The sequence below is a fragment of the Vipera ursinii genome, assembly GCF_947247035.1.
Source record: "Vipera ursinii genome assembly, chromosome: 7".
In the NCBI taxonomy this organism is placed as follows: domain Eukaryota; kingdom Metazoa; phylum Chordata; class Lepidosauria; order Squamata; family Viperidae; genus Vipera; species Vipera ursinii.
In genome coordinates this window covers 4,032,462-4,059,986 of record NC_139521.1, presented here as the reverse complement: position 1 = coordinate 4,059,986, position 27,525 = coordinate 4,032,462, and the positions used below count along the sequence as shown (strand labels likewise).

Here is a 27,525-nt window from a genome sequence, read left to right as displayed (position 1 = left end):
TCTAGGGGCCAGTGCTCATCTCCGTTTCAAAGCCAAAGAGCCAGCGCTTGTCCGAGGACGTCTCCGTGGTCATGTGGCCGGCATGACTAGACGCCAAAGGCGCACGGAACACTGTTACCTTCCCACCGGAGTGGTCCCTATTTTTCTACTTGCATTTTTACGTGTTTTCGAACTGCTAGGTTGGCAGAAGCTGGGATGAGTAACAGGCGCTCACTCTGTTACGCGGCACCCGGGATTCGACCCGCCAAACTGCCAACCTTCTGATCGACAAGCTCAGCGTCCTAACCCACTGAGCCACCGCGTCCCTTATAGAAATGGCTAGTTCAGCATAAAAAGTTGAGGTTGGATCTTCATGCCTTATTTGACCGCAACAGAGGCAGCCAGAAGTCAACGCTTTTTTTTTCTTCATTTCCCCCCTTTATTCCACGCTTCTCTTTTTTTCCCCTTCCCCCTACCTTTTATTCCCCGACGTTTGCTTTTGTATTTTTGTATCTTATGTTATAACTGAATTTTTAAAAAATCAAAATTAAAAAAAAAGAAGAAGAAAGGAAAAGACTTAAGGCGGGGGGAGGGGGTAGGCAACCTTGGCTCTTTTATGACTGGTGGACTTCAACTCCCAGAATTCCTCAGCCGGCATAGAATTCTGGGAGTTGAAGTCCACCAAGTCATAAAAGAGCCAAGGTTGCCTACTACGACAATTGTGGGAAAAGGAAAAAAAAAACAGGAAAGGACGGTATAGGCCCGGCTAACCGCAGCGGCACGTAATATGGAGGGGCTTCAAAGCCACTCTAACCCAAGGCCTGGGAGAACCACTTGGGGGGGGGGTCTTTGAGGCTTTCTGGAATGCCAGAAAGATGGGACTCGTGGGAATCTCAAAGGAAGAGGCATCAAGAGAAGGGTGAGGGGTAACATGATAGCAGTGTTCCAATCTCTCAGGGGCTGCCCCAAAGAAGAGGGAGTCAAGCTATTCTCCGAAGCACTTTAAGTCAGGACAAGAAACAATGGATGGAAACTAGTCAAGGGGAGAAGCAACCTAGAACTAAGGAGAAACTTCCTGACAGTCAGAACAATTAACCAGTGGAACCACCTGCCTCCAAAAGCGGTGAATGCTCCAACACTGGAGGTTTTTAAGAAGAGACTGGACAGCCATTTGCCTGAAATGGTATAGGGTTTCCTGCCTGAGCAGGGGGTTGGACTAGATGACTTCCAAGGTCCCTTCCAGCTTATTATTATTATTACTGCAGAGGCGGCCACCTTCCGTGGGCCCAACAGAAGGAACGGTTGAATTGAAGGGAGGCAGAACGCACAAATGCTGTTGGGATGGAATCAGCCTGGCTGATCACGAGGGGAGGCAGGTGGCCCCCCCCAAAGATCCACACCTGTGCTATGTCGGGCTACCCGAGTTACAACCAGCACCTTGAATTGCGCCTGCAAGCATGGAAACACACCAAGAGATGTACATCCCCGCCCGCTGCGTTCTGAACACCTTGAGTGTCCAGCGTGGTCTTCAAAGGACAGCGCCACGTCCAGCCCATTGCAAGCATAAAGCCATAGAGGGATCCGGGCGTGTTTTCGATCTAGGAAAAGGTCACCACTCTCGAGATTCCTCGGCTCCTGCTTGAGGATCAAGGTGACAGCCGTGGCTAGGAACCCCCATTGCAAAGGTGTTCCTGGCCACAGCTGTCACCTTGATCTTCAAAGCAGGGGCCGGGAGAACCAGGAGTAGTACTCTCAAGCTGCGCGCCCCTCCTGAACGGGGAACGTGACCCCAAGCAATTCACAGAATGAGTAAAACGATTCAGATTCGTAGACTTTCAAGCAATAATTCCAGAGTCGTAGAACTGTAAGCAAGGGTCACAGCTGGGCAGTTTCCAAGAGCAAAAGGGTATGTCAAGTTTCTCTCTTGGGATACATCCTGGAGTAAAGGAGTGAAGGGTTGTGTTCCAGGGCCCTGATCCAAGATGGGCAGCCACACAGACCTTCTAAGTAAATCAATAATCGAGCAATGTATTATGTACTATCAATAATTGAGCAATGGTGTTATCTATTATCAATAATTGAGCAATGGATTATTACATATTATCAATAACTGAGCAATGGATTATTATGTATTGTTATTACAAGCAGTCTGGACTTAATCACCACTGCTGAATCCCAAAATTGCTATTGGTTACCCGGGCAGTTATTAAAATGAGTTGTTCCTCTTTTTTATGACCTTTTTTGCCACGGTTGTTAAGTGAATCGTGTGGTGGTTAACTGATTGTGGCTTCCCCCAGTCCCGTCGCTTTGTCGGAAGCCAGCTGGGAAGGTCACAAACAGTGATCCCACGACTCCGCAAACCGTCCTAAGTACACGCCAGTTGCCAAGCACCCAAATTCCGATCCCGTGATCTCGAGGACGCGGCAACGGTCGTGAAAAACAGCTGACGGTCGCTTATTCAGGGCGGTTTGCAACCTCAAATGGTTGTAAGTCGGGGACGACCCGCCTGGTGTGCTTGCTCAGTCATCTCAGCCATTCAGGGCTCAGTCGGAGACCTACTAAGGCTATCCTCACGGTTACCTGAGACTCATGTGCCTAGAAAGCTCCTGTACGATGCGGTCGTGCTTCCCAGTGGATGAAAATTTTCCCAGCCAACTTGGGAAACTCGGGAATTCTTGCATGTAGCCTCTCATCAGCTCCCCGGGCAGAACGCTGGAATAAATGGCCTGACAAGGAAGGAAGCAGTTTTAGCACTTTTTTCTGTTTTTCAGAGGATACAATTGCCAGGAGACGGCGAGTTCTAGTCCCGCCTTAGGCATGAAAGATGGCTGGGTGACTTTGGGCCAATCCCCGGGAGGTGGCGAGTTCTAGTCCCGCCTTAGGCATGAAAGCCAGCTGGGTGACTTTGGGCCAATCGCCGGGAGACGGCGAGTTCTAGTCCCGCCTTAGGCATGAAAGGCGGCTGGGTGACTTTGGGTGAGTCAGTCTCTCTCAGCCCAACCGACCTCGCAGGGTTATTGTGAGGAAAACGAGAGAAAGAAGGAGCATTAGTTACATGTGCCACCTCGAGTTACTTATCAAAATAATAAAGGTGGGATAAAATTAAACTTAAAATTGATAATGTTCCATCCACTCCTATCGAACGACATAGATAAATCCCTTGGGTTTTCCAGAGAAAAATAATGTAAAATGAAAATAAATAATAATAATAATAATAATAATAATAATAATAATAATAATAATAATAATGATGATGATGATGATGATGATGATGATGATGATGATGATGATGAATCCGAGCTGGCTTTTAAGATGACCGCTTCATTATTTTTTAGAAGAAACAAACACTTAGCTCCATCTACAATTTCCACGCAGAAAAAGAGAGCGGCAATATAACCTGAGTGGGTAAAAGGCTCCAGTTCTGTCGAGTGCGAATCTGGCGGTCGACTAAATCGCCGTCGCAAATGCTGTCCGCCGTTTTGCTAAGCAAGATGAGTTCTTTCGTCAAGTTGTTCCTGAGAAAAGATGGGAGACGGCTCGCGTTAAGGACGATACCTATCGCTGCCTTGAATGCCGACGCTGTCCAGAATAACGACCGGAACTCACCCAGCAGCGGCGGGCCTGACGTGGATGTAGTTTTCTTGCACAAAGAGGGGTCCCAGAGAGTAATCGTGGAAGAACAGATCTGCTTTGTCTATAAGAGACATGTGGGATGCCTCTTCTCCCTTGGCAAAAACCTTCCTCACCACGTCGAAAGGCCCCTGGAGGAAGGAAGAGTCCGAAATTCATTTGAGGAAAAGTGCAAAGAGGGTAGATCAAAAGCTCTTCTGTTCCAGCCTACGACCGGCCCTGTTTGTGTGTCAGGGACAACCCCTTTTTCCTTTTAACAATCAACAGGCTGGGAAAAAACCCAACCCAAATGCATTTACAGTTCCAAAACGATAAAGTCTTTCAAACAAAAAAAGCAGCAGAATGTTTTCTTCAACCAAAAATACATGATTCTAAACATCCAACAAGAGTCAAACAAGAGTCAAACAGATTAGCAAGAACAGACCAGGATTCTCTGTGAATGTTACCGAATGGTATTGCCTTCAGCGGCCAGCCCCGCCCACACCTTCCCCTTTTATTATCTGTCCCAAGGCCTGGCTTCTCAGTGCCTTCTCCTCCTCTCACTGAGTGGCCTCACTGATTTTCTCTGCTCTGCTCTGCTGGATTGCCTTCTGCTTCTAGCGTCTCTGAACAGATTCGGCTGTGACTCCTCTGTGTCCGACCCCTGCTCCTCACACAGCTGAGCCTCATGAGGAACACGACGGGAGGGGCCAGGCTGAGAGTCCTGCAGTGCATCAGAGCCTCCCTCCGACACCGAAGGCTATCCAAACCCCTCCTCCTTCTCCTCAGATTCCTCGGACTCAGCTGCTGAGAGCACAGGCTGACACTGAATCACAAAAGTGTGCAAATCGCTGGTCAAATGAGCTGACCTTTGCACCAAACAACCCCTTACAACTGGTGAATTAGAACGTCATTATTACATCAAGGGGCTGTCTACATCCCACATACCACAAGGTCTCCAACCTTTCTGAGTTGGTGGACCGGAGGGAAAGGGAGGGGGAAGCATTTTACGCGCCCGCGTGCACACACACACACACACACAAACAGGGCCGCGAGCACTCACGACGTGAATGGGGAGGTGCTGGCGCCCGCACACTTGCCGGCCCCGCCCCGTTTTCGCGCAGCGCTGTTTTTGTGCTGCCATTTGTGCAGCGGTGGCACCCCGTTTTTGCCGTGCGGTGCCCCATTTGCATAGTGGCGGTGGTGCTAGCGCAAGTGGGGGTGACTGAGTGCATTGGCCAGCCTGTTCTGCGGCCCAGTGAGTCAAATCGCAGTTCTAATCCCGCCAAAGGCTTTCTGATCATGCTCTGGTGGTTTCAGAAGTATTCTGGGCTTAAAATACCCATCTTGTTGTGATTCCTCGCCAGCCAGTGGATCTGGCAGGTGAGTCTGGGGAATCAGAGGAGGAAGAGGAGGAGGAGGGGCCTGGAGTGCCATCAGAGTCGGAGGAAGGCTCTGAGGAACTCCAAGATTTACAATCTGATGAGGAGCCTGGCCCCTCCACTCGTGCTCAGGCTGAGACCCAGCTGTGCTGAGAAGCGGAGTCAGACTCTAAGCACTCACAGCTGGAAGACGTCATAGATTCGTTGTGGCGAACCTATGGCAGCATGCCACAGGTGGCACGCAGAGCCCTTTCTGTGGGCACGCGCGCCGTTGCCCCAGTCCTAAGCCTTCAGCTGAGTTTTATAAAACATTTTCACTTTAGGCTTACGCCGCCGTGTGCAAAAAAAAAAAAAGGTTCAATTTCAATTTCTCATGGAGGAAAAAAAAAAGATCTCGCAAAGTTGGAACTGATTGAACTTTTTAGTCCCACCCAGTCTGCCGTTACCACCGCAGCCACGCCCACCCAATGGGGCACACCCACCCAATGGGGCACACCCATCCAGCACCCGACATTACATAAGTGGGTTTTGGGTTCCAGTTTGGGCACTCGGTCTCTAAAAGGTTCGCCATCACTGTCATAGATGCTTGCAAACGCCGACAGGCAACGAGAGTAGGACACAGGAAAGCAATGGGGCGGCTCCAAAGGCAAAGGAGAAGGCATTAGGAAGCCACGCCTTGGCTGAATAATAAAAGGGAAGTTGTGGGAGGTGCCGATTGGCGAAGGCAAGCGTTCGTGTTGAGGATCGAGTTTCTGTGGACTGTGTTTGTTTGCTTTGGACATTGACTCAGGTCTGTGAATAATAAAAGGGGTTGGTTTTTCTTGCAGTTTCCTGCCTGCTTGTTGGAAGAGGGGGTTTCTCCTTGTGAGCCTAACAAGGACTCATGTGGGCTGCGACAGAGCACATATGTAGAGTTGGGTACACTTCTGCAAGTACTCCTCTGGGGCGTAACTCAGAAGATCCAAACAAACTCAAAGGATTTCTAAAAGCCTCCCAAACTCCTCCTGAAGTACGTTGCCTGGAGCTGGGCCTTCGATCCAACTTACCAGCTTAATATCCTTTTTGGCTCTCCCGGCGTCTTCTTTGACACCGTCGTAAGTCAAGGTTTTGTCTCTCGCGCACCACATGCTGAGATTATGCAACACCTTTCAACAAAAAACAAAGCACAAAGGTTCACGCTTGCTCACAATGCCTGAGGAGTAAGGGGGGAAAAAAACAAAAAAACAAATTACAATTTTTTGATAAACAAATGCTGCAGATCAATATCTCCCACTGGTCATCTCATTGTATAAAATAATTACTTTCTTTTACCAACCCCTCCCCCCCACCTCCAATTTCCACATCAATGGTTTCTGCTTCCAGCTGCATCAAGGTCTTCCACCTGAAACTATAAACGGAATTATATGTATCAGATATTAGTCTTGACAGGGAACTCACTTGTCTGATGTCCTGATTAGCTCCCAAAATGATTTCATTCATTGCCGGTGGTGGAATCTTTAATCCTTCTTTGAAAGCAATGGACATCATAGCGCCCTGCAAAAATCATTTGTTTTGTGTGAGCAAATACCAAACAATTGTGGGATAACCCCAGGATTTAAAAGTAGCATCTTCATTTACAGAGTTGGAAATGACTATAAATGGGCAATACTGGCTCAGTACCAACAAATGTCTTCTTTTGACATTAAAAGACCGGCGTGCATCTACGTGTAAGTATGAATGTACACAAAACTGTCTAAAATCTCCTGTCTTAAGGCAGGGGTAGGCAACCTTGGCTCTTTTATGACTGGTGGACTTCAACTCCCAGAATTCCTGAGCCAGCATGGCTCAGCTTGGAAACCTCTCCCTTTCCCCTCAGCGTGGCTGGCTCAGGAATTCTGGGAGTTGAAGTCCACGAGTCGTAAAAGAGCCAAGGTTGCCTACCCCTGGTCTAAGGGTGTATACGTCATTCAGGGAAAAGTTGCAAAAAAAAAATAATCTGCAGTTTTCTGTTCCTGTCCCAGACAACTAACTTTCCATTACAGGTAGTTCTTGAGTTCATTTTAGTGACCATTCAGAAGTTACAACGGGACTGAAAAAGTGATTTATGACCATTTTTCACACTTGCGACCGTTGCGGCATCCCCACGGTCACAGTGATCAAAATTCAAACAGTTGACAACTGGCTGATACTTATGACTGGGTCACGTGATCCCCTTCTGTGACCGTCTGATAGGCAACGCCCACAGGGAAGCCAGATTCACTGAACAATTGTGTTAGTAACTGAACAACCGCTGTGGTTCCCTGAACAGCTGTGGCAAGAAAAATGGGGCAAAATTCGCTTCGCCGCCGTCTTGCTTAGCAGCAGAAATTGTGAGCTCAGCTGCGGTCGTAAATTGAGGACTACCTGTATCCTTATCCTTATTCCTTCCTGCTTGTTCGGACCAAAGTCAAATTGCAGTTAAGAACTTCACTTCGGATTGCGCCTACAGAAAAACAGCCCGCCGGGGAACTAATCCGAAAGGTTCCAACTAAATTAGCGCAAGTGACGCTTGCTACAACCTTTATTAAAGGATTTGTAAGCCACCTTTTATATTAATCTTCGGTTCGTATCTTCAGAAGATGGAGCAGGCTAACGTGTTCCCCCTTAAAAGCAGAGGCTACAAATGAATCAATAAAACTAGTTGGAAAGAATGAATATATATATATATATATATATATATATATATATATATATATATATATATATATATATATATATATATATATATATATATATATATATATATATATATATATATATATATATATTTTAAGGGGGATAGACAAGCCCAAGTTACAAAGGAGAACGTTCTACAACAGAGGTCTTCAAATTCGGCGCTTTTATGACTTGTGGACTTCAACTCCCAGAATTCCTCAGCCAGCTGAGGAATTCTGGGAGTTGAAGTCCACAAGTCATAAAAGGGCCGAGTTTGAAGACCCCTGTTCTACAACGTCGGTCCCCACCAAAAAACCTAGAGGGCAAAGTAGCCACGCTCCTGAATGAGTTATTTTCCACGGCTCAACCACCTGTTTTCCCTAAAAAATCATCTCCAAGAAAATAGAACGACACCAAAAACCTCTCGAAAGCCTTTTTTTACCTTGATCTGCTCCACCCTCGGCCTCGGGAAACGAAGGTCAAAACAGTAGTGGGCCAGAGAGCGGATCTTGGGATGGTTCCGATCGTTACACATGCAAATTATTGGAACTTTTGTGTGCTTAATAAGATCAATTAGCTCCTACGGGGGGGGGGGGGGGGAGAAAAAAACAACACACACCAGGATATGATGAAGTCCAGCACCACTTCGTTCACTACTCAACAGATTAGTTTGCATTTATCTAGTAGGTCAAACAATTAAGTTTCCCAGACATTTTAAACGGGTAAGTTAAAGCAAGTTTGACCATTATTGCTAAAGTTGCACTTGAAGAGCAGCTGAAAACGGCTGCCCCAATGGAAGGCGTTATTATAAATCGCATATTTTTAGGTTGTCAAAAGTTATTACGCGATTTCTGCTTTAATTGGGACAAGCTGCCATAAGCACAGGAAGCATTGTATGAGTACCTTTTAATAAGAACACATTGTTAAGTTCAGACCAGGGGGTCTTCAAACTTGGCCCTTTGACGACTTGTGGACTTCAACTCCCAGGATTCCTCAGCCAGCCACACGTGGCTGGCTGAGGAATCCTGGGAGTTGAAGTCCACAAGTCGTCAAAGGGCCAAGCTTGAAAGATCCCCTGCTTCAACCGATTCTATGACTATAAGGTAGCATTTCATAACGCATTCCTCTAACCCATCGGTTTCCAACCTTGGCAGCTTTTAAGACCTGTGCACTTCAATGCCCAGAATTCCCCAGCCGGCCGTGCTGCCTGCGGAATTCTGGGAGTTGAAGTTCACAGGTCTTAAAACCCGGCAAGGTTGGACGCTTCCTGATCTAACCTATCCCTTGAAGTTGAACGATGCCTTTTCTTACCTGCTAGATTTATTCTCCTTTTAAAGTTTTTCAGTTCTCAATGCTTCTTTCAGCATAGTTAAGATCTGGCCCAGGAATCATTCGAAATCCCTTCTTTTCCCCCCCAATCCCGAACAGCCCACATAAACACTCCTTTCCACGCCAGGGCTCGTGTGTTCCCTCCTTACCTGTATCCCACCTCTGTCTTCGTTGCCGGCCATCCCATCGACCTCATCCATTACGAGGACGTGTTTTGCACTGACGGAACGCGACGCCCCTAAGGAGGGAGGGAGAAAAACGCAAGTAATTGCACGGAAAATTGGATTAGCGAAGAGGCAGTTGTAGAGCCACTGTGTTGTGGCCCCGACCCCCGAGCCTGTCCTATCCAAGGAAGAGGACTCTGATGATGATGGGGAGGAACTGGCAAGGCCTCCCTCTCCAGGACCCTCCCCTCTGGCAAGGCCTCCGTCTCCATCTGAAGGCTGACAGGAGCAGCCTGTGATTAGTCAGGCTGGGAGTGAGCCAGAGCAGCTGCAGCAGATGGAGAGTAGCGGAGATGAATCATGGCTAGATCCCCGAGAACGGTGCAGAGCCAAGCGTTTACAGCAGCGTAGGAAGAGTAGGAGGGTCAGGGATTAGCTGAATCACTGAGCCACACCCGACAAGGTACAAAAGGGGGTGTGGCTGCTCTAAGGACTTTAATCAACTCCTGGTCACATCTTTGGAATTCTGTCGGATTTACTACCTGTTTGAAACCCTGGCCTGAATTCTTGACAACGCTTCTGTACTTTTGTTTCTGGACTGTTTGCTTGGATTCATTTTGAGTAATTGTTTGGAAGTTATCTCATTCCAGCAGACGCTTCAGGTAACAAGCCTATTTTGGCTGACTGTTTGTATTTTGCTGCCAAGGCCTTATCAGAAGGCAATTACTAAAGCCTGAGGAATTAACCCTTGCTAATCGTGCCTGCTTGTCTGTTTGTACCCCGGGAGGGGGGGGAACAGAACACACTGCTGTTTTAACGCTGAATTCTAACACACGGGGTTGAGCAAGCAGCTGTGTTAACGAGGAACTGTTTTATGGCCTTATGTGCTGGGCTGCCGTTTAACCGCGAATAGGGACCACCCGCCTCCATTTAGATTTCCCAACTAACCAGAAGCAAAAGCCTGCAAGGAGACAAAACGAAATTAAGATACCCGAGCAGAATCCTTTGATGCTGGTGTTATCCAGAGATTCCGCCACCACCTCTTTCAGGCTGTTCTTGCTGCGCGTGTCACTCGCATTCAGCTCCACGTAACTCAAACCGAGTTCCTAATTTCGGTAAACAATGAAAACAAGGGCAGTGGGTGAGGCAACCCAATCCCATCTTTGGCCGACCGGCTACTTTTCAACAGGCAGACAGAATCCGATCCATCCCTTGGCACGTTGTTTGTTTCAGATTAGCAATGGGAAAACAAGAGAAAACTAGAATTTTTTTTTATTATTGAGCAGATTTCGAATCCAGCCCACGGTACAATTGTGTCAACGGAGGCTGAAAAGGCCCAAGGTCTGCATCTCGGTTTCGTGATTGCAACAAATAAGCGCAGACTAATCTGATGTCCAAGCCCAGGTGCTAATTCCTAAAATAATCCCGTCATCTCAGTTAAGTTTTGTAAACCAACTTGGGACCATACAGGAGAAGGAAACCAAGAAATCAGTAGACAGCTTTTGAATGGTTGAAAATCAAGGGCAACAGGTTTGCACATTTGGGATTTTTGTTAAAGAGAACACGATGCAAAATAGTAATTTAGCAAGTACGGGTGGCAAATATGCACTTATTTCTGGACCCATAATGCACGGGGGGGAACCCATTAGATTTGTTTGAGATACAAGTATCAGCATTCAAACCAAGGTGGAGCGTATCTGTTGACCGTTAATTTTATATACGTTATACACATTTCTTTTCTTTTTGTGTGCCTCGTTTGTAATCGTTGTTTTGTTGGGGGTTTTTTGTTTGTTTTTTTTAAATGCGTCCTGTGTTTTTTTCTTTAGGAATTTTTTTTAAAAAAATACAAAAAAATTAAGAATATCAAAACACGGAACATGGGCAGTACCCTGCTGGATTGGACCCCTTGTCAAGAGTTGTTGGCCTTTTCGCCTGGATTTTTTTCTTTTGCTCCTATCTAGTCAATGGAATGCAAAGTGGGAGGGGTGACGTCCAAGGCCACTAACGCAGCTGCTCAAAGGAGAAGCGGACCGTTTCCACAACAAGAAGAAATATTACTGTTGGACAATGTGAACGTCCGGGTGGGTGGGGGTGAAGGAGTATTGTTTAACTAAGAAAGTTTTCGAGCGGGAAAACCAGAGCCGGTTTCGCTTTCTTCTGTGCCAATGTAAATTTTCAGTAAAGTATTATACTCTTGATTAAAACGATGTCCCGGGAGTTTCTTTTTCTGGAAATGCCAACTGGACAGTTGACATCCCTGGTCCATCTAGTCGAGCCCACTGGCTTTCAGAACGCAATCCCATTGCTTCAATAGCCACTGATCCCCATGACTACATCCCACTTTTTGGTACCCAAGCTGGTAGCTAGCAATGCATCTGGCGGTAGCGAAATCCAAATTACACCCTGGGTAACTTTGATCCGAACACTGGAGGTTTTTGAGAAGATATCGGGCAGCCATTTGTCAGTGGGGGAGGTCTCCTGTTTTGAACAGGGGGGGTTGAACTACAAGACCTCCCCCCCATGTCCCTCCCAACTCTCTTATCTCCTTATTCTGATCCTGTCCCGCTTTCGCCTCTCGTCAAATGAGGACGCCTTCAGAAGCATCCCTATGGCAAACGGGTCTCCTGGCTAACGGATTAAAATGGAAAATTTCTTACAAGGCCTAGTTAGTATCTCTCTAAGGCAGCCAAGTGTTTCTGCAACTATTCGGTCTCTAATAATAATAATAATAACTGGAAAAAATTACGAAATACCGCAACCTGGCCATCAAAACTGCGCTATTATGGATGAAACATGTAACAGTGATACCCATTGTTATCGGGGCACTGGGAACTATGTCCAAAAACTTTGCAAAACACATCAAGAAATTACAGCTTCCTGCAATAACTCCAGCAAAGCTACAAAAAACTGCGCTACTCGGAACATCTAACATTTTAAGGAGATTCCTGGTTGAAACCTAGCAGCCCATGTCAACCATTAAAAAGGTAAAGGTTCCCCCGCACACGCGTGCTAGAAGTTTCCGACTCTAGGGGCCGGTGCTCATCTCAGTTTCAAAGCCGAAGAGCCAGCGCTTGTCCAAGGACGTCTCCGTGGTCATGTGGCCGGCATGACTAGACGCCAAAGGCGCACGGAACGCTCTTACCTTCCCACCGTAGTGGTCCCTATTTTTCTACTTGCATTTTTACGTGCTTTCGAACTGCTAGGTTGGCAGAAGCTGGGACGACTAACAGGCGCTCACTCTGTTACGCGGCACTCGGGATTTGACCTGCCAAACTGCCGACCTTCTGATCGACAAGCTCAGCGTCCTAACCCACTGAGCCACCGCGTCCCTGTGTCAACCATTAGTACCAGTCAATTTGAGCGTTCAGTTGACTGAGTTTCATGTTTTATGAATAAAAGTTTAATAATCATCATCATCATCATCATCATCATAAATCTTTCACGCAGACCAGATTTGCCACCTCTTGCCCTTGCAAGCAGCCCGCCTCCGTGAAAACACAGAAAACTCACCTGACAAATTAATAATGCTGTTGTGGTTTTGCCTACTCCCGGGGGCCCGGAAAGCAAAGCTGCTTTGGAATGAGTGCCATCGTCTTTGCTTCCAAACTTACCGGATTTGACTGGGGGTTGAAAAAAGAACGGAGAGGATTGTTAAGCCAGCGATGGGACACAGCCAGAATGACAGGCGAAACCTAGTGTCTTGATTCAATAAAATAACTCCGATTATACAGCCCAAAGAACCATTTCCACAGCCTCCATCCCATTCAATGCTCTCCTGAGATCCATCGTCAGCTTGATAAAGGCAGCAAGGAAGCTGGGCAGAGGTGGCCAGACACCCAGTTGAGAAAACGTTACACTGGTGAAGGAAATTCCTCTTTTGCTTTCCTTTTACAAGTTGCCAGCAGGCCAAAAAAAAAGACGAACAGGCTGCGTGTGGATATGTGGGCCTGGCATTTTGAAGGACTTTTAGGCAAACCTTGTTCTGTTCCAGCCTACGACCAGCCCTTTTTTTGAATGTCAGGGACAACCCCTTTTTATAGTCAACAGGCTGGAAAAACCCAACCAAATTTATTTACAAAGAAATCAAAAGTGCAAACAAGAGTTAAACCAAAAGTTCAAACAAGAGTTAAACAGGAATAACAGACCACGACTCTAGCAGATGATCTTCAAACGGTTGCCTTTAGCAACCAGCACCTCCCATACCTTCCCCTTTTATCAGCAGTCCCAAGGCGTGGCTTCTCATTGCCTTCTCCTCCTCTCACCGAGTTGCCTCATTGCCTTTCTCTGTTCTACTCTGCTGGATTGCCTCCTGCTCCTAGCGTCCCTGAATAGATCCAGCTGTGAATCATCTACGTCCAATACCTCGTCCTCACACGGCTGAGTCTGATGAGGAACATGACGGGAGGGGCCAGGCTGAGAGTCCTGCAGTGCATCAGAGCCTCCCTCTGACACCAAAGGCTCTCCAAAACCCTCCTCCTCCTCCTCTTCAGAATCATCAGACTCAGCTGCCAGTATCACAGGCTGACGCTGAATCACAACAAACCTGGAAGCAGTGATTCAAACTTTTGATGTCTCTTCTACAGGTGCTATTTTAACCGTGGAATTAAACATTAATGCCTTAGAATTTATCCGTTCTTTCATAACACTAATCTAGTTTATATTCTGTTGATATCATGTCATTTTAGGTTTGGGGAGCGTCGTCTCGTTATGTTAAATACCTTCCACTTAAAAGGTCTGTATAAACAAAGCCAGCATCTTAAAGAGATAAAAATTATCCACACTAATTTCAAGGATGTTTTATTTTAATGGGGGAAGAATTCATTCTTATTTCCCGGAAGCCGAATTCATTTTCATTTAATTTAGCGCTGGGGGGGGGGAGATTTAAATAGAGTTGGTCAATTGGTTATCCAGGTTTATAAGCTGCGTCCCCCATCTTGGGAATGATGGTCCAGGTAGTCCAACCTGGCCTACCCTTATTACAGCGAATCAAGAGACAGGGTGTCCTTGACTTACAACCACAATTAAGAGCCCAAAATTTCCGTGGCTAAGCGAGACATCTGTGAAGTGAGTTCTGCCCCCATTTGACAACCTTTCTGGCCACAACTGTGAAGCGAACCGTCGCAGTTGTGTAAATTAGTCACACAACTGTTAAGCAAAACTGGCTTCCCCCGTGGACTTTGTCGGAAAGTCGCAAAAAGGGAATCCCATTGACGCACACACACACACCCGGGGACACTGCAACCGTCATAAAAGTGAGCTGGTTGCCAAGTGGCCGGATTCTGACGTGACCACGAGGTTGTTGCAACAGTCGTTAAGTGTGAAAAACAGTCTTCAGTCCCTTTTTTTCCCCCAGGGCTGTCGTAACTTCGAATGGTCTCTAAACAAACCATCATTAAGCCGAGGACTACTCAAAAAAAAAAAAGAGATTGGGGGAAAAAATACAATTACCCTGTTTGTCTTCCGAAGAATTCTTCTGCCAGTTTTTAAGCCAACGGAGGAGCTTATGAGCACAGCTCTGCTCGCCTTGTTGTCCAATGATGGTTCGGATAGATGTAGGCTTGTATTTGTCCACCCACAGTAACACTTCTCCTCTGTTCTTATTCGATTCACGAACTGAGCTTTTTTCCTCCTGGGGAACTTTCCCCTCCTCCTCTTCCTCCTCCTCCTCCAGGAGTTTCCGCTCAAAATCCAGCCCTCTCCTTACCGTCCCGGATTCCTGTTTGACGGATCTGAAAGAGTCCGTGTTTTCCGCAAGGGAGGTCTTCTTTCGGGAGTCGGACTCCGGGTTTGGGGGACTGATTTTTTTCTTTTCGGCTCTCGTTTCCGTTTTTTCCTCCCTGGACTTTGTTTTCTGGGCCTTCGGAAAAAAGGAAAGGAAAAGGGCTGCCCTGAGAACGAAGGCGGTTCTTCGCAAACGGACGTGACGGGCAAAAAAACAACCACCACCACCCAAGACATCATAAACCATGGAGCGCAACGGCACAAAAACTGGCCGCCGTCCCGGAAGGCAGAAAAATGGGACGCTGCCATGCCGCGGGGTGTGGAAACGACGCTGCGCTGCAGGGCGCGGAAATGAGGCACCGCGCCATGCAAGAATAGGGCAGGGTATCACGCGGGTGCTAGCCCTACCCCGTTTGTGGTGTGCACGTGCTCGCGGTCTCGTGCGCCCACGCGAGTGTAAAATGCTTGCCCCTCCCTTCTCCTTTGGCCTGCCAACTGAGAAAGGTTGGTGACCTCTGTTCTAGGGCAAATAGGAAACCTCAACCCTCTTTGCATAACCCCTCCCACAATGAGAGCACCCTTTCCCAGCTCTTGCACTACAGGTCTTTTCCTGGCTGCCAATCTTCTTCCCCGCCTAGCACAATTGTAGGAATGGCAGGAAGTGGGAACGCCGAGCCAGGAATCGCTCCAGGGTGTACCAACCTCTGTTTCGGCTGCTATTTCGTACTTGGACCTCTTCCCTGGAGTATTGCGTATCAGGTCGAACAGCTGGTCTTCATCAATAATCTTCGTCCCTAAAGCCGACGCCTGTCACAAAAATTCAGATCGAGGCCAAGTCATATTTATACAGCGACTGGGTGTCAAAACATGCGGAAAAACAAACAGAAGGAGGCTGACCTATTCTCCAAAGCAATCAAAGGCAGGAACAAGAAGCAACGAATGGAAACTAACTAAGGAGAGGAGCAACCTGGAATTAAGGGGGAATTTCCCGACAGCGAGAACAATCAGCCAGTGGAACAACCTGCCTCCCAAAGTTGTGAATGCTCCAAAACTGGAAATTTTTAAGAAAAGACTGGACAACCGTTTGCCTGAAATGATATAGGGTTTCCTGCCTGAGCAGGGGGGTTGGACTAGATGACCTCCAAGGTCCCTTCCAACTTTGTTATTCTGTTACAGAAAGAAGGGACGTCTCCTTGTTATACAAGCAAAATGTCTCTGCAACCAAACGGTTTCTACTGAACAGTTCTGGCAGATGGGAGACATGGGTCAGAGGGCACTAACTAGGCTCAAGGAAGGATCTAAATCTGCAGGACCCTGATATCTGGTTAGAGCCCTGGTGGCTGAATGCAGAACTGCAGGCTACTTCTGCTGACTGCCGGCTGCCAACAGTTTGGCAGTTCGATCCTGACCAGCTCAAAGTTGACTCAGCCTTCCATCCTTCCGAGGTGGGTAAAAATGAGGACCCATATTGTTGGGGGCAACAGGCTGACTCTGTAAACCGTTTAGAGAGGACCATAAAGCACCGTGAAACAGTATATAAGTCTTATTGCTATCTTCCTTCCTTCCTTCCTAGTGGTTAGAATGCAGTATTGCAGGCTGACTCTGCCCATTGCCAGCAGTTCCAATTCTCACCAGCTCAAGGCTGACTCAGCCTTCCATCCTTCCGAGGTGAGTAAAATGAGGATCCAGATTGTTGGGGGCAACAGGCTGACTCTGTAAACCGCTTAGAGAGAGGGCTGTGAAGCGCTATATAAGTCTTATCGCTATCTTCCTTCCTTCCTAGTGGTTAGAATGCAGTATTGCAGTCTGACTTTGCTCACCGCCAGCAGTTCCGATTCTCACCAAAGTTGACTCAGCCTTCCATCCTTCCGAGGTCGGTAAAATGAGGACCCCCGATTGTTGGGGGGGGAAATGCGCCGACTCTCTAAACCGCTCAGAGAGGACTGTAAAGCACCCTGAAGCGGTATATCCAGCAAACCTAAGCGCTAACGCTATTGCTCTCACCATTGCTTACCTTTTCACACTTGGACATGCCACAGTCTCGGCCTTTCACAAGGTAACTGGTCTTCTTGCTGATGTTGCCAGTGACTTTGCCCCCGTAGCGCTCAATCAGAGACTTGGCCTCGTCGCGTTCAATAGATTCCAAGACTCCGGTGATCACAAACGTCATGCCTTCCAGGCAATTTTCACCGCCCTAAAAAATAAAAATAAAAATACCAAAGGCAAAAGAAAAAAAAAGGGATGACTGGAAGTGTTTGGTTTATGGCGCTAGCCAGCTGCAGAGCCTAGGGCACGGGTAGGCAACCTTGGCTCTTTTAGGACTTGTGGACTTCAACACCCAGAATTCCTGAACCAGCCGTGCCGACTCAGGAATTCTGGGAGTTGAAGTCCAGAAGTCATGAAGGGGCCAAAGTCGCTGACCGCTGGCCTAGAGAGAGGCTTCTGAGAACAGTCAATTAAAGGACGAGCTGCTGTCCCGCCTCAATTTTTTTTAAAAGACTTACTTGGGGTATTTGTTTTGAGCCGAGTGCCTTCGGGCCTTCCCGGTTGAGGAAGCTTCGGTAGGCCATGTAATTTGTCCGCTTCTTTTCCCCCGAGTCTTCAGGACTGATGGACTTTCAAAAGAAAGAAAAAAATTCCACTGCACAGGTGACGTCGTCTGATTCTGCTTGTGGCAACCTCGGCACAGGAGGTTGCATTAATGAAGAAATAAACATGGTCCCCGTAGACTTTTTAGAGGCTGGAGATACAAGTCTCCTTCCAACGTCTACATTCAACACTTCCATCCCACTCCCTTGAAGCGTTTTTACGCCCGGGGTGTCCCATCTGGGCAATGTGGAGACTTGTGGGCTTCAGTCCCCAGAATTCCACAGCCAGCCATCCTGGCTGGGGAAATGAAGTCCACGGGTCTTAAAAACTGCCAAGGTTGGACACCTCTGGCTTACACACAAGAGACCGGATGTGCTCGCACCCGCGCTAGTTCCCGAATCACACTGGGGCATTTACCGTCTTTATGTGGAGCCGTGTGTCAGTGATTATGCATTCATCCCCATGGATCTAATATTGTTCTGTACCAGCCTACTACTGGCCCTGCAGAAAAGGCAGGGACAACCCCTTTTACAAGAAGGCAAGAGGCTGGAATTACGCCTGCCAAATTTATTGCTACAAAAACAAACGGAACAAGACACGAACCAAGAAAAAGGAGCTTTTCAAGCGGTTGCCTTCAGCAAACCAGCCCTCCCACGCATTCCCCTTATATAGAGTTCAGGGCGTGGCTTCTCTCTGCCTCCTTCCGAGGAGCCCCATTGCCTTCCTCTGTTTACTCCTAATTGACTGCCTCCTGCGTCGGGCGTCCTTGAACAGGGCCAGCTGTGGGTCATCTTCATCCACGCTGTCAGGCTCACACAGCTGGGTCTCCGTGGTGACCAAGTGGGAGGGGCCTGGCTGAGGGCTCTCATCAGCAAGATCTTCAACCCCCTCAGCAAGGTCTTCAACCCAACTGCCGAACCCACAGGCTGACCCTGAATCACAACAAATATCCCTTCAGCATCCACCTTTTATGCCTCCCACTTGACAGCCGAGTCTTCCTTGGATGCACTTACATCCGCTGGCTTTGCCAGCAAAATCATCGCGTGGCCAGCCACAACGTCCGTCTCAATGATCCTACTGGGCTCCATCGTTTAGAGGCAAAACAGAACTCGTGCGAGCCAAACTGACTCGAAGCAGAGATCTCAAAAGCTTAATCAATAAAGAAGTGCCTTTGGTGTTGCACATAGTGCTTCTATGTTTGTTCAGTGAAGCAGTTTTACTACATTAAAACCTTTGGTCCCCTTTTTTAAACTTTGCATACGGCTCAATCCTGGACATAGCTCCGCCCCCTTTTTTAAGGTGTCAACTTGTACCCAATAAAAACATCCTGGACTGCGCCCATTTGAGAAAGCAACTTCTGGATTTTCCACGGAGAATGGCAGATCTGTCTGTCTGTCTGTCTCTCTCTCTCTATCATCTCTCTCTCTCTCTCTCTCTCTCATCTATCTCTATCTATCTAATCTTTCTCTCTATCTCTCTATTTCTATCATCTATATCTATCTATCTAATCTCTCTATCTCTCTATTTCTATCATCTATATCTATCTAATCTCTCTATCTCTATTTATCTCTTTCTCTCTATCTATCTATCTCTATCTAATCTCTCATCTATCATCTCTATCTATCTATCTATCTATCTCTATCATCTATCTCTATCTCTCTCTGTCTCTCTCATCTCTATCTATCTAATCTCTCTCTCTCTCTCATCTATCTATCTGTCTAAAAATCAAACGCTTCCCTTCCCACATTGATGGTGCTACCTAGTTGGGTTATAAAACGTCTGCAAAAAAAACAAAAAACCCACAACAATCTCACAGAACCCCAAAGACCCCGCAGACATTCACGGTTAACGATGATACCAACCGAAATCTTTCGCCCAGGATGCTCCTCAGACCTACCTTGGATTGTTCAGGAGAAACCTTCACCTTTGTAGGTGTCTTTACTTTGGGCGACACTGTTTTCCCTGACGGAGTTACAGTTTCTTTCTGGAGGTGCTCTCCTTTTGAGGTCCCATTTTCACTTTTGATAGCTCCCGCTTTTTGCTCGAGCGGAGTGAACCTGGAGGGATCCTTCGATGACCCCCTTTTATTCCCCCAATCCACCTCCTCCTTCGTGGCAGAAGGTTCTGGGTGAAGAACCCTTTCGGGTCGAATCTGATCCTTTGCGGAATAAGGTTGAGAATCCAAAACGGAAATTTCAGGTTTCCCTACAGAGAGAACGACAAGTTTTAAGGATAAGCGAAAGTGACAAAAACCTAACAAAGCCTTTTAAAAAAAACAAAAAACCAAACAATTACCTTTGTGAGCCTGTTTATTTTTTTCTCTTTCCCCCGGTTTTGACTGCGGACATTCCTCTTTTCGAGGCTAAAATAAGAAACAGACGTCGTGTCTTTGATTTTTGTTTCGCTAGCGTTGTTACTGGCCACAATTTCAGAAAGACTTCTGCATCTGATCATTTCCCTTTCCCCAAACCACCAAAGCAAAACATGCGGCGTTCGATTTGAAAACATTCCTTTCCCTCCGATTAAGCAGAGGCCGGTCCAGAGCGAGTTAACGGGATTTCATCCAGACCCCGGAGATCAGGCACAGATACCAAGCCTTATCGCTCCTCAGGCCCGGTTGGGTTGAAGCAGTTCAGGGGAAGGAGAAAATAGCCTGAGGGTTTCCACTCATCCCACGTCACACATCAGTTACAGTAGACAGCGGTTAGATTATAAAACCGTGAAGGAAATGTTTCCCGCTTACTTTTTTCTTTCTGGGTGTTTCATCCAGCATCGCCAACGTTTGCGCAAATTCTTCGTCTTCGTGCAATTGCCTTTCCCACTGCAAAACAGTGCAAAGCCTATTGTGAAACTGCCCGTTTTTCACACACAGCTGGGGAGGAAAAAGAGGTCTTTTTCTGCCTGCCCAAGAAGGGGCTAGGGTTGACACGATGGCAGTCTTCCAATATCTCAGGGGATGCCCCCCAAAAAAAGAGGGGTTTAACTTGGTCTCTAAAGCACGCGAGGGCAGGACAAGAAGCAACGCGTGGAAACCAATCAAGGAGAGGAGCAACGTGGAGTTAAGGAGAAATTTCCTGACGGTGAGAACAACGTATCGGGTGGAACGACTCGCCTCCAGAAGTTGTGGGGGCTCCAACGCCGGAGGCCTTTTAAGAAAAGACTGGACAACGGCATTTGGATCCCAAAAAGTTGTCTAACATGTATCCTAACCTACAGTCTAAATCAGGGGTCTTCAAACTCGGCCCTTTTATGACTCATGGACTTCAACTCCCAGAATTCCTCAGCCAGGCACACTGGCTGAGGAATTCTGGGAGTTGAAGTCCATGAGTCATAAAAGGGCCGAGTTTGAAGACCTCTGGTCTAAATGCTGGAGATGTGGTAGTTTAGATGCCACCTATTTTCATATGTGGTGGACTTGTAGAAATATAAAAGCTTTTTGGGTTAAAATTTGGTGGAAGATTCAAAAGATTTTCAAGAGAAAGATAAAAGTTCTCTCCGCAATTGTTTTTCTTGGGTATTGTTGTAGATTGCGATGCTAAAGAAACCAATCTGATGTTGAACTTGATAACAGCAGCACGGTTACTGGTGGGACAATACTGGAAGAAGGATAGTTTGCCTACTATAGAAGAATGGGTACTTAAAAGTATCGAATCTTGCAGAAATGTCTAAGATTTCTGCTTATTTGAAGGATCATTCACAAGAAAGATATATTTCAGTTTGGAGGAGATGGATAGATTATATTCAGAATAAATATGGGACTAAAAAGTTCCACTTAGCTTATGAGTAGATTTTAGAGGGATATTGTTATTAATTTTGGTATTAGTATTGATTATATTATTATTATGTTTTTAATAATTTGAATGTATCTATGTTAAAGGGGAGTTAAAGCACATTATGAATTTGGTTAATTTTATAATGGATAATTTTAGTTAGAATATGACTATTATATCTATAACCCTGTATTCAGCTCTGGGAAGTGGAGGGGGGAAGGGGGGTGGTTTGGGGTGGGTGGTTTTGGGGGATATGTATTGTAAAATTTTTTTTGTAAAACTCTTTAATAAGAAAAGACTGGACAACCATTTGTCTGAAATAATCCAAGGAGAGAAGCAACCTAGAACTAAGGAGAATTTATCCTGACAGCGAAAACAATTAAATCAGTGGAACAGCTCCAGAAGGTGTGAACGCTCCAACACCGGAAGCTTTTAAAAGGAGATTTTGACAACCATTGGTCTGAAATGGTCTGGGGTTTCCTGCCTGAGCAGGGGGTTGGACTGGAAGACCTCCAAGGTCCCTTACAACTCGGTTATACTGTTATTTCTGTACTTTTTCAATGTGATTTGCTTGCTGACCAAGTACATAATGTCACTGGAAAGGTGGAAAGATTTTCAAGGTGTTTTTTTGGTTTGGGTTTGGTTTTTTGCATTCTGAGAGATGGTATCAATTTCCCACCCCCCACCCCCCAAAAAAACCCCCATGAAAAATCAATCCAATTTTTGGGAGAAGGAAGGAAGGAACAGAGTGTTTTTTTTTAAATCCCATTTATATCCCGCCCTTCTCTGAAGACTCAGGGCGGCTTACAATCTAAAGCACAAATCAATGTGCTTAGCAATGGCCTTCATTCTATGTATATTTATTTATTTATTTATTTATTTATTTTAATTCCATTTATATCCCGCCCTTCTCCGAAGACTCAGGGCGGCTTTACAAACTTAGCAGTAGCCTTCATTCTATGTATATGCCTGCTTGTTAGGGCTTTCACACACACCCCAAGCGGCATTATTACAAAGTCAGCTTAATTGCCCCCAACAATCTGGGTCCTCATTTGACCTACCTGGGAAGGATGGAAGGCTGAGTCAACCTTGAGCCTGGTGGGACTCGAACCTGCACTAATTGCAGGCAGCTGGGGTTACTTAAGGAGGCATCAGCCCACTGCTCCACCAAGGCTCTTACAATGTGCATTCCAGCTTTTCGAATCTCCCCGAAGCTTAAGACATTTGTGTTAAAATATATATATATATATATATATAACTCGTGATCCCTTTGGAAAAATGCTGCAGGCTGCAAAGGGTTACAACCTACCCCTTATTGGGATACACATCCTTCACACATCCTTCACAGAAATGAATAAACTAACACAATTCTGAAATTCAATTATTTCCTGGTGCAAATATAAAACCAGACCCGATTTTCAATGATTCAGTTGAACTCGGTGAGAAAATAAAAATGATTCAATTTCCCCCCCCCTTCATTTTGCTTCAGCACAATACAGCATCCTGTTATTATCTTTTATTTATTACTTTCTTCTTTTTCTTCTTTGGAGGAAAACTAACCTGTTTTCCCCAAGTGGCACTGGGAACATTACCCAAATCTAATTTTTGGCCGAGTATAACATCAAAAACCTACCTCCTCACACAATTCGGATATAGAACATTATGAGCAAAAATCCCACAGGCTCTACGTTTATATGATCATAGGCATATAAAGAGATAGCGTTCATATTTCTTATTTTAGCATGAAACTGAAGCCAGACCAAGAGCAATTGTAGAAATCAAAGAAATGAAATGGGACACATCTGTCTCTTTCTCTCTCACACACACACGTACCCAGACTTTTAATTTTTCCAAATTAACAGCTTGACAACTCTGCCAGCATCTTAATTCTGAAAAGGCACCTAGAATATTTATTTTCCTTGTGCGCTGTAACTTTTCTTACGGCATGCCTATGAAAAATTGAGGATGTACTGCCGCCAGCTTCTTTCCCCGGGACAGAATTGGATTTGAAAAGAATACCAGTGTGAAAATAAAAGGACACGTTACGATAATGTAAAACTGGGAAACGCTATTTACAAAAATAAAACCGCTTTAATCCTTGGGAGCTGATATCCACCTCTAGCCCCAAACCGGCTCGTATTAACCCCCAAGCAGAAGTTTCATATTTTATAGACCCTTTTATTTCGATGCGTCTGCAGCTAGTATATTTATATCAAATCCTTTGTCCGGTGGCGAATGAAGTCATTCGATTGATCGAAGCCCAAGACTGCTCCGAAGGAGTTGAATTTGTAAGACAGATTCGGCCCTCTTGGTGTCACAACGAGGCCAATTTCAGACACCGTCTCAGATGCAATAATTATGGAAATCTCTACATTACCTTAGAATTCTCTTCCAGTTGTAGTTCTTTAGCGATAGCCTCATCGTTCGTGGTGGTGGTGCTTTGCCAAGGCTGCATCACAGCGAAAGGAGAACCACAATGAGATTAGTCCCACGTTCATATCTACGTTCTTCCTGTAACTCAGTTAAGGTAAATAACAGTTTAAGGCTGACTTGCTCCTATGTTTTCTCTACTGGACACATGCTCAAAGCACGGTTCTCGTGTCTTGTTTATTCGCTCATTCAATTTACAGGCTGCTCGTAACTCGGCCGAGCCAACTCTGGCTGGCTCCCAGTACCACAATAAAACAATTACGGGATCAAAACATAAAAACACCAGACGTTAAAAGGCGCAAAGTCCATATCGGACGAGGACCAAGGTCTAACTTAGCTGGATCGCAGAACGTCGCCGTCTCTACAGACAGCCCTGGACATTCAAACGCTTCATTTAGTGACCATTCAGAGTTATAACGGTGCTGGAAAAAAAAAAGACTGGCTTACGACCCTTTTTCCACATTTACGACCGTTGCAGCGTCCCCAATGGTCACGTGATCCAAATTCAAAGGCTTGGCAACCGGCCTGTACTTACGACGGTTGCAGCGTCCCGGGGTTGCGGCTTTCAGACAAGCCAAGTCCACGGGGAAGCCGGATTCGCTTACTGACCAGGTTAACAAATGCGACGATTCGCTTAACGAGCGGAGTAAGAAAAGTCGTTCAAAAATGGGGCGAAACTCGCTCGGCAAATGTTTCACTGAGCGACATAAAATTCTGGGCTCCGGTGCGGCTGTGGCTTGAGAACTATGCCTGTATTCTGTTTGCAATCATGTGCGAATTTAGGAGAATTCCTGGCTTGTAAATGATCTGCGGCCACGAGGGGGGACAAGTGTCAGGCTGGCGTTACTCACCTCTTTTCGTTTGCTTGCTACCAGCTTCTTCTCTGACCGTTGAACGCTGCCGGTCCCAAAGTAATCAATGACAGATGTCGGCGTCAGTTTCACCGGAGATAAGGGTTTACTTTTGACTTTTGGTTTGGAAGCCGGTGGGGATGTTCCCGTCGTTCCTTGATTAATCTTCACCGACGGTGTCTCAAATTGTTGGACTTTGGGGGGTTTTTTCTTCTTCACAAAGTCCTCATCTTCATCTGAGCGACAAAAACAAAATTTGGGGGGGGGGGGGAAGAGAGAGAGAGAGAACGTTTAATGATTTCCCAGGAACAAGATGCCCAACGAGGTCACCGGGAAGACGATTCTAAACTTGCAACATTGTTAATAATAATAATAATAATAATAATAATAATAATAATAATAATAATAATAATAATAATAATAATAATAATAATAATTAAAAAATCACAAAGACACGGAAAGCAACTGATCAGATCGCACGGTCCGTTAAAAAAAGCCTCTCAATCTGGTTCAAACTTTCCTGAATATATTAATTATCCTGTCCGAAAGGAGGGGGAGATATCACCTCTATTTATTCAAATAGATTCTGCTTTTAAAGTTGATTGGTGTTTGTGTGTGTGTGTGTGTGTGCGTGTGTGTGTGTGTGTGTGTGTGTGTGAGGTTCAGGAGCAAAAAAAATCTCCTCCAGGAAATTGTTTAATCTTTAGCAGCTGACTAAAAGAAGAATTCCTACCAATTCGAAATGGGAAAGCCGTCCCGTGTCTTGAGTTTATGTCTGAGACCATTTAAATACTCAGGATGCAGTAGTTAACGCCGCTTCAGAAAGAAACATACACCCATCGGTGATGTCTCCGTTAACAAGGCATATTTACCAAAAATAAATGCTCAAAATTGGCAGTCAGCGTCCTTAGCGGAATCGTTTTTTGTTCTGAAAACGCCTATTTCCAGTTCCAACTTGAAATATTATTATATCTTTCTTCAATCACGGCCCTCCAGTCAGTGATATGGGAAGAGGCTTTTGTGATTTCCTACAGCGATGTTAAAATTGCCTGCAATTCTAGCATGAGTAATTCAAGTAACGTGGTTACGGCTCCCTTAAGGGAAATGTCAAACTCTAGGCTATAATAAAAAGATAAAATTGATCCGCTGAATCTGTTCAGACCTTAGTCCCATTTTTCACGCTAAAGAAATTTAAACAAGACATGAATAGATCTTCAAATTATTGTGACAGCAATTTTAACCGTGGCCTCCTGCCAGCTTTCCATTTTATTTTTAAAATATTACTTCCTAGCGTTTGCTAGTGATGAAGTCCTTCTAGCAACTTTTTAAAAAACAGGCAGTGTAACTTTTTTTTTAAAGCTCACAAGAGCTAAAAGGTAAATAAGACATTTTCTAAAAAAAATGGAGCTGGTATTGTGGTTGAAATGGAATAGAAATAATTCTAATTATTTTTTTTATTTATATAAAAATTATACACACACACACACACACACATAAAGGGACGCGGTGGCTCAGTGGGTTAAGACGCTGAGCTTGTCGATCAGAAGGTCGGCAGTTTGGCGGGTCGAATCCCGAGTGCCGCGTAACAGAGTGAGCGCCTGTTACTCGTCCCAGCTTCTGCCAACCTAGCAGTTCAAAAGCACGTAAAAATGCAAGTAGAAAAATAGGGACCACGACGGTGGGAAGGTAACGGCGTTCCGTGCGCCTTTGGCATCTAGTCATGCCGGCCACATGACCACAGAGACGTCCTCGGACAAGCGCTGGCTCTTCGGCTTTGAAACGGAGATGAGCACCGGCCCCTAGAGTCGGAAACGACTAGCACGGATGTGCGGGGGAACCTTTACCTTTATATATATATATATATATATATATATATATATATATATATATATATATATATATGTGTGTGTGTAAATTACTAACAAAGAATTAAAGGGTTGTTAGTAATTTACACAAATATAGGAATTGTCCGGTGTGACTACTGCCTGTTCGATAGCCTTCAAGATAGGCTGAAAACAGGAAATAAAGATTTGCCCCATGTTTGGGGCCTAGCAAGGTAATCTAAAGAGTTAACATTTGAAACATATATATATATATATATATATATATATATATATATATATATATATATATATATATATATATATATATATATATATATATATATATATATATATATATATATATATATATATAAGGGACGTGGTGGCTCAGTGGGTTAGGACGCTGAGCTTGTCGATCAGAAGGTCGGCAGTTTGGCGGGTCGAATCCCGAGTGCCGCGTAGCAGAGTGAGCGCCTGTTACTCGTCCCAGCTTCTGCCAACCTAGCAGTTCGAAAGCACGTAAAAATGCAAGTAGAAAAATAGGGACCACTACGGTGGGAAGGTAACAGCGCTCTGTGCGCCTTTGGCGTCTAGTCATGCCGGCCACATGACCACAGAGACGTCCTCGGACAAGCGCTGGCTCTTCGGCTTTGAAACGGAGATGAGCACCGGCCCCTAGAGTCGGAAACGACTAGCACGCATGTGCGGGGGAACCTTTACCTTTACCTTTATATATATATATATATATATACACACACACACACACACATACACATACACACACACACACACAATGTATGCATTGTGTGATATATATATATATGTGTGTATATATGTATATGTATGTATATATATATATATATGTGTGTATATATATATATGTGTGTGTGTGTGTATATATATGTGTGTGTGTGTGCGTATGTATGTATACACAGACACACACCATCAATTAAAGCATTAAATTTTGCCTTCCTCTTTCCAAAATACTTAGCCAATTCTGAACAGGGATCAACTTATTAATGTTCCAAATCTTTGAATGTTAATTATGCAAGCCTAATTTACTGAAATGAATTGATTTACTGCAAGGAAACGTGCTGATATATTGTTATAGGTGTTTCATTCCTGGGAAATTAAGAATAGAAACAAGACTAGGAAACTCCAGAAGACTTACAATATCCCAACACAGGTCCTGAACTTGTTTAGAT

At 45.4% G+C, this 27,525-nt stretch overlaps 1 protein-coding gene across 1 annotated transcript in view; it reads right to left on the bottom strand.

Moving 5' to 3' along the window:
* The window catches only part of RFC1 (replication factor C subunit 1), a 55,454-nt gene that overhangs the window by 4,796 nt on the left and 23,133 nt on the right, over positions 1 to 27,525 (bottom strand). Inside the window, 19 exon segments of the mRNA XM_083367717.1 lie at positions 2,539 to 2,558; positions 2,560 to 2,705; positions 3,377 to 3,494; positions 3,586 to 3,740; positions 6,017 to 6,115; positions 6,408 to 6,503; positions 8,086 to 8,223; positions 9,122 to 9,210; positions 10,128 to 10,242; positions 12,647 to 12,756; positions 14,585 to 14,993; positions 15,560 to 15,664; positions 16,872 to 17,051; positions 17,362 to 17,472; positions 19,344 to 19,651; positions 19,742 to 19,808; positions 20,190 to 20,267; positions 23,594 to 23,665; positions 24,498 to 24,733. Coding sequence (XP_083223843.1) covers positions 2,539 to 2,558; positions 2,560 to 2,705; positions 3,377 to 3,494; positions 3,586 to 3,740; positions 6,017 to 6,115; positions 6,408 to 6,503; positions 8,086 to 8,223; positions 9,122 to 9,210; positions 10,128 to 10,242; positions 12,647 to 12,756; positions 14,585 to 14,993; positions 15,560 to 15,664; positions 16,872 to 17,051; positions 17,362 to 17,472; positions 19,344 to 19,651; positions 19,742 to 19,808; positions 20,190 to 20,267; positions 23,594 to 23,665; positions 24,498 to 24,733 — 2,652 coding nt within the window.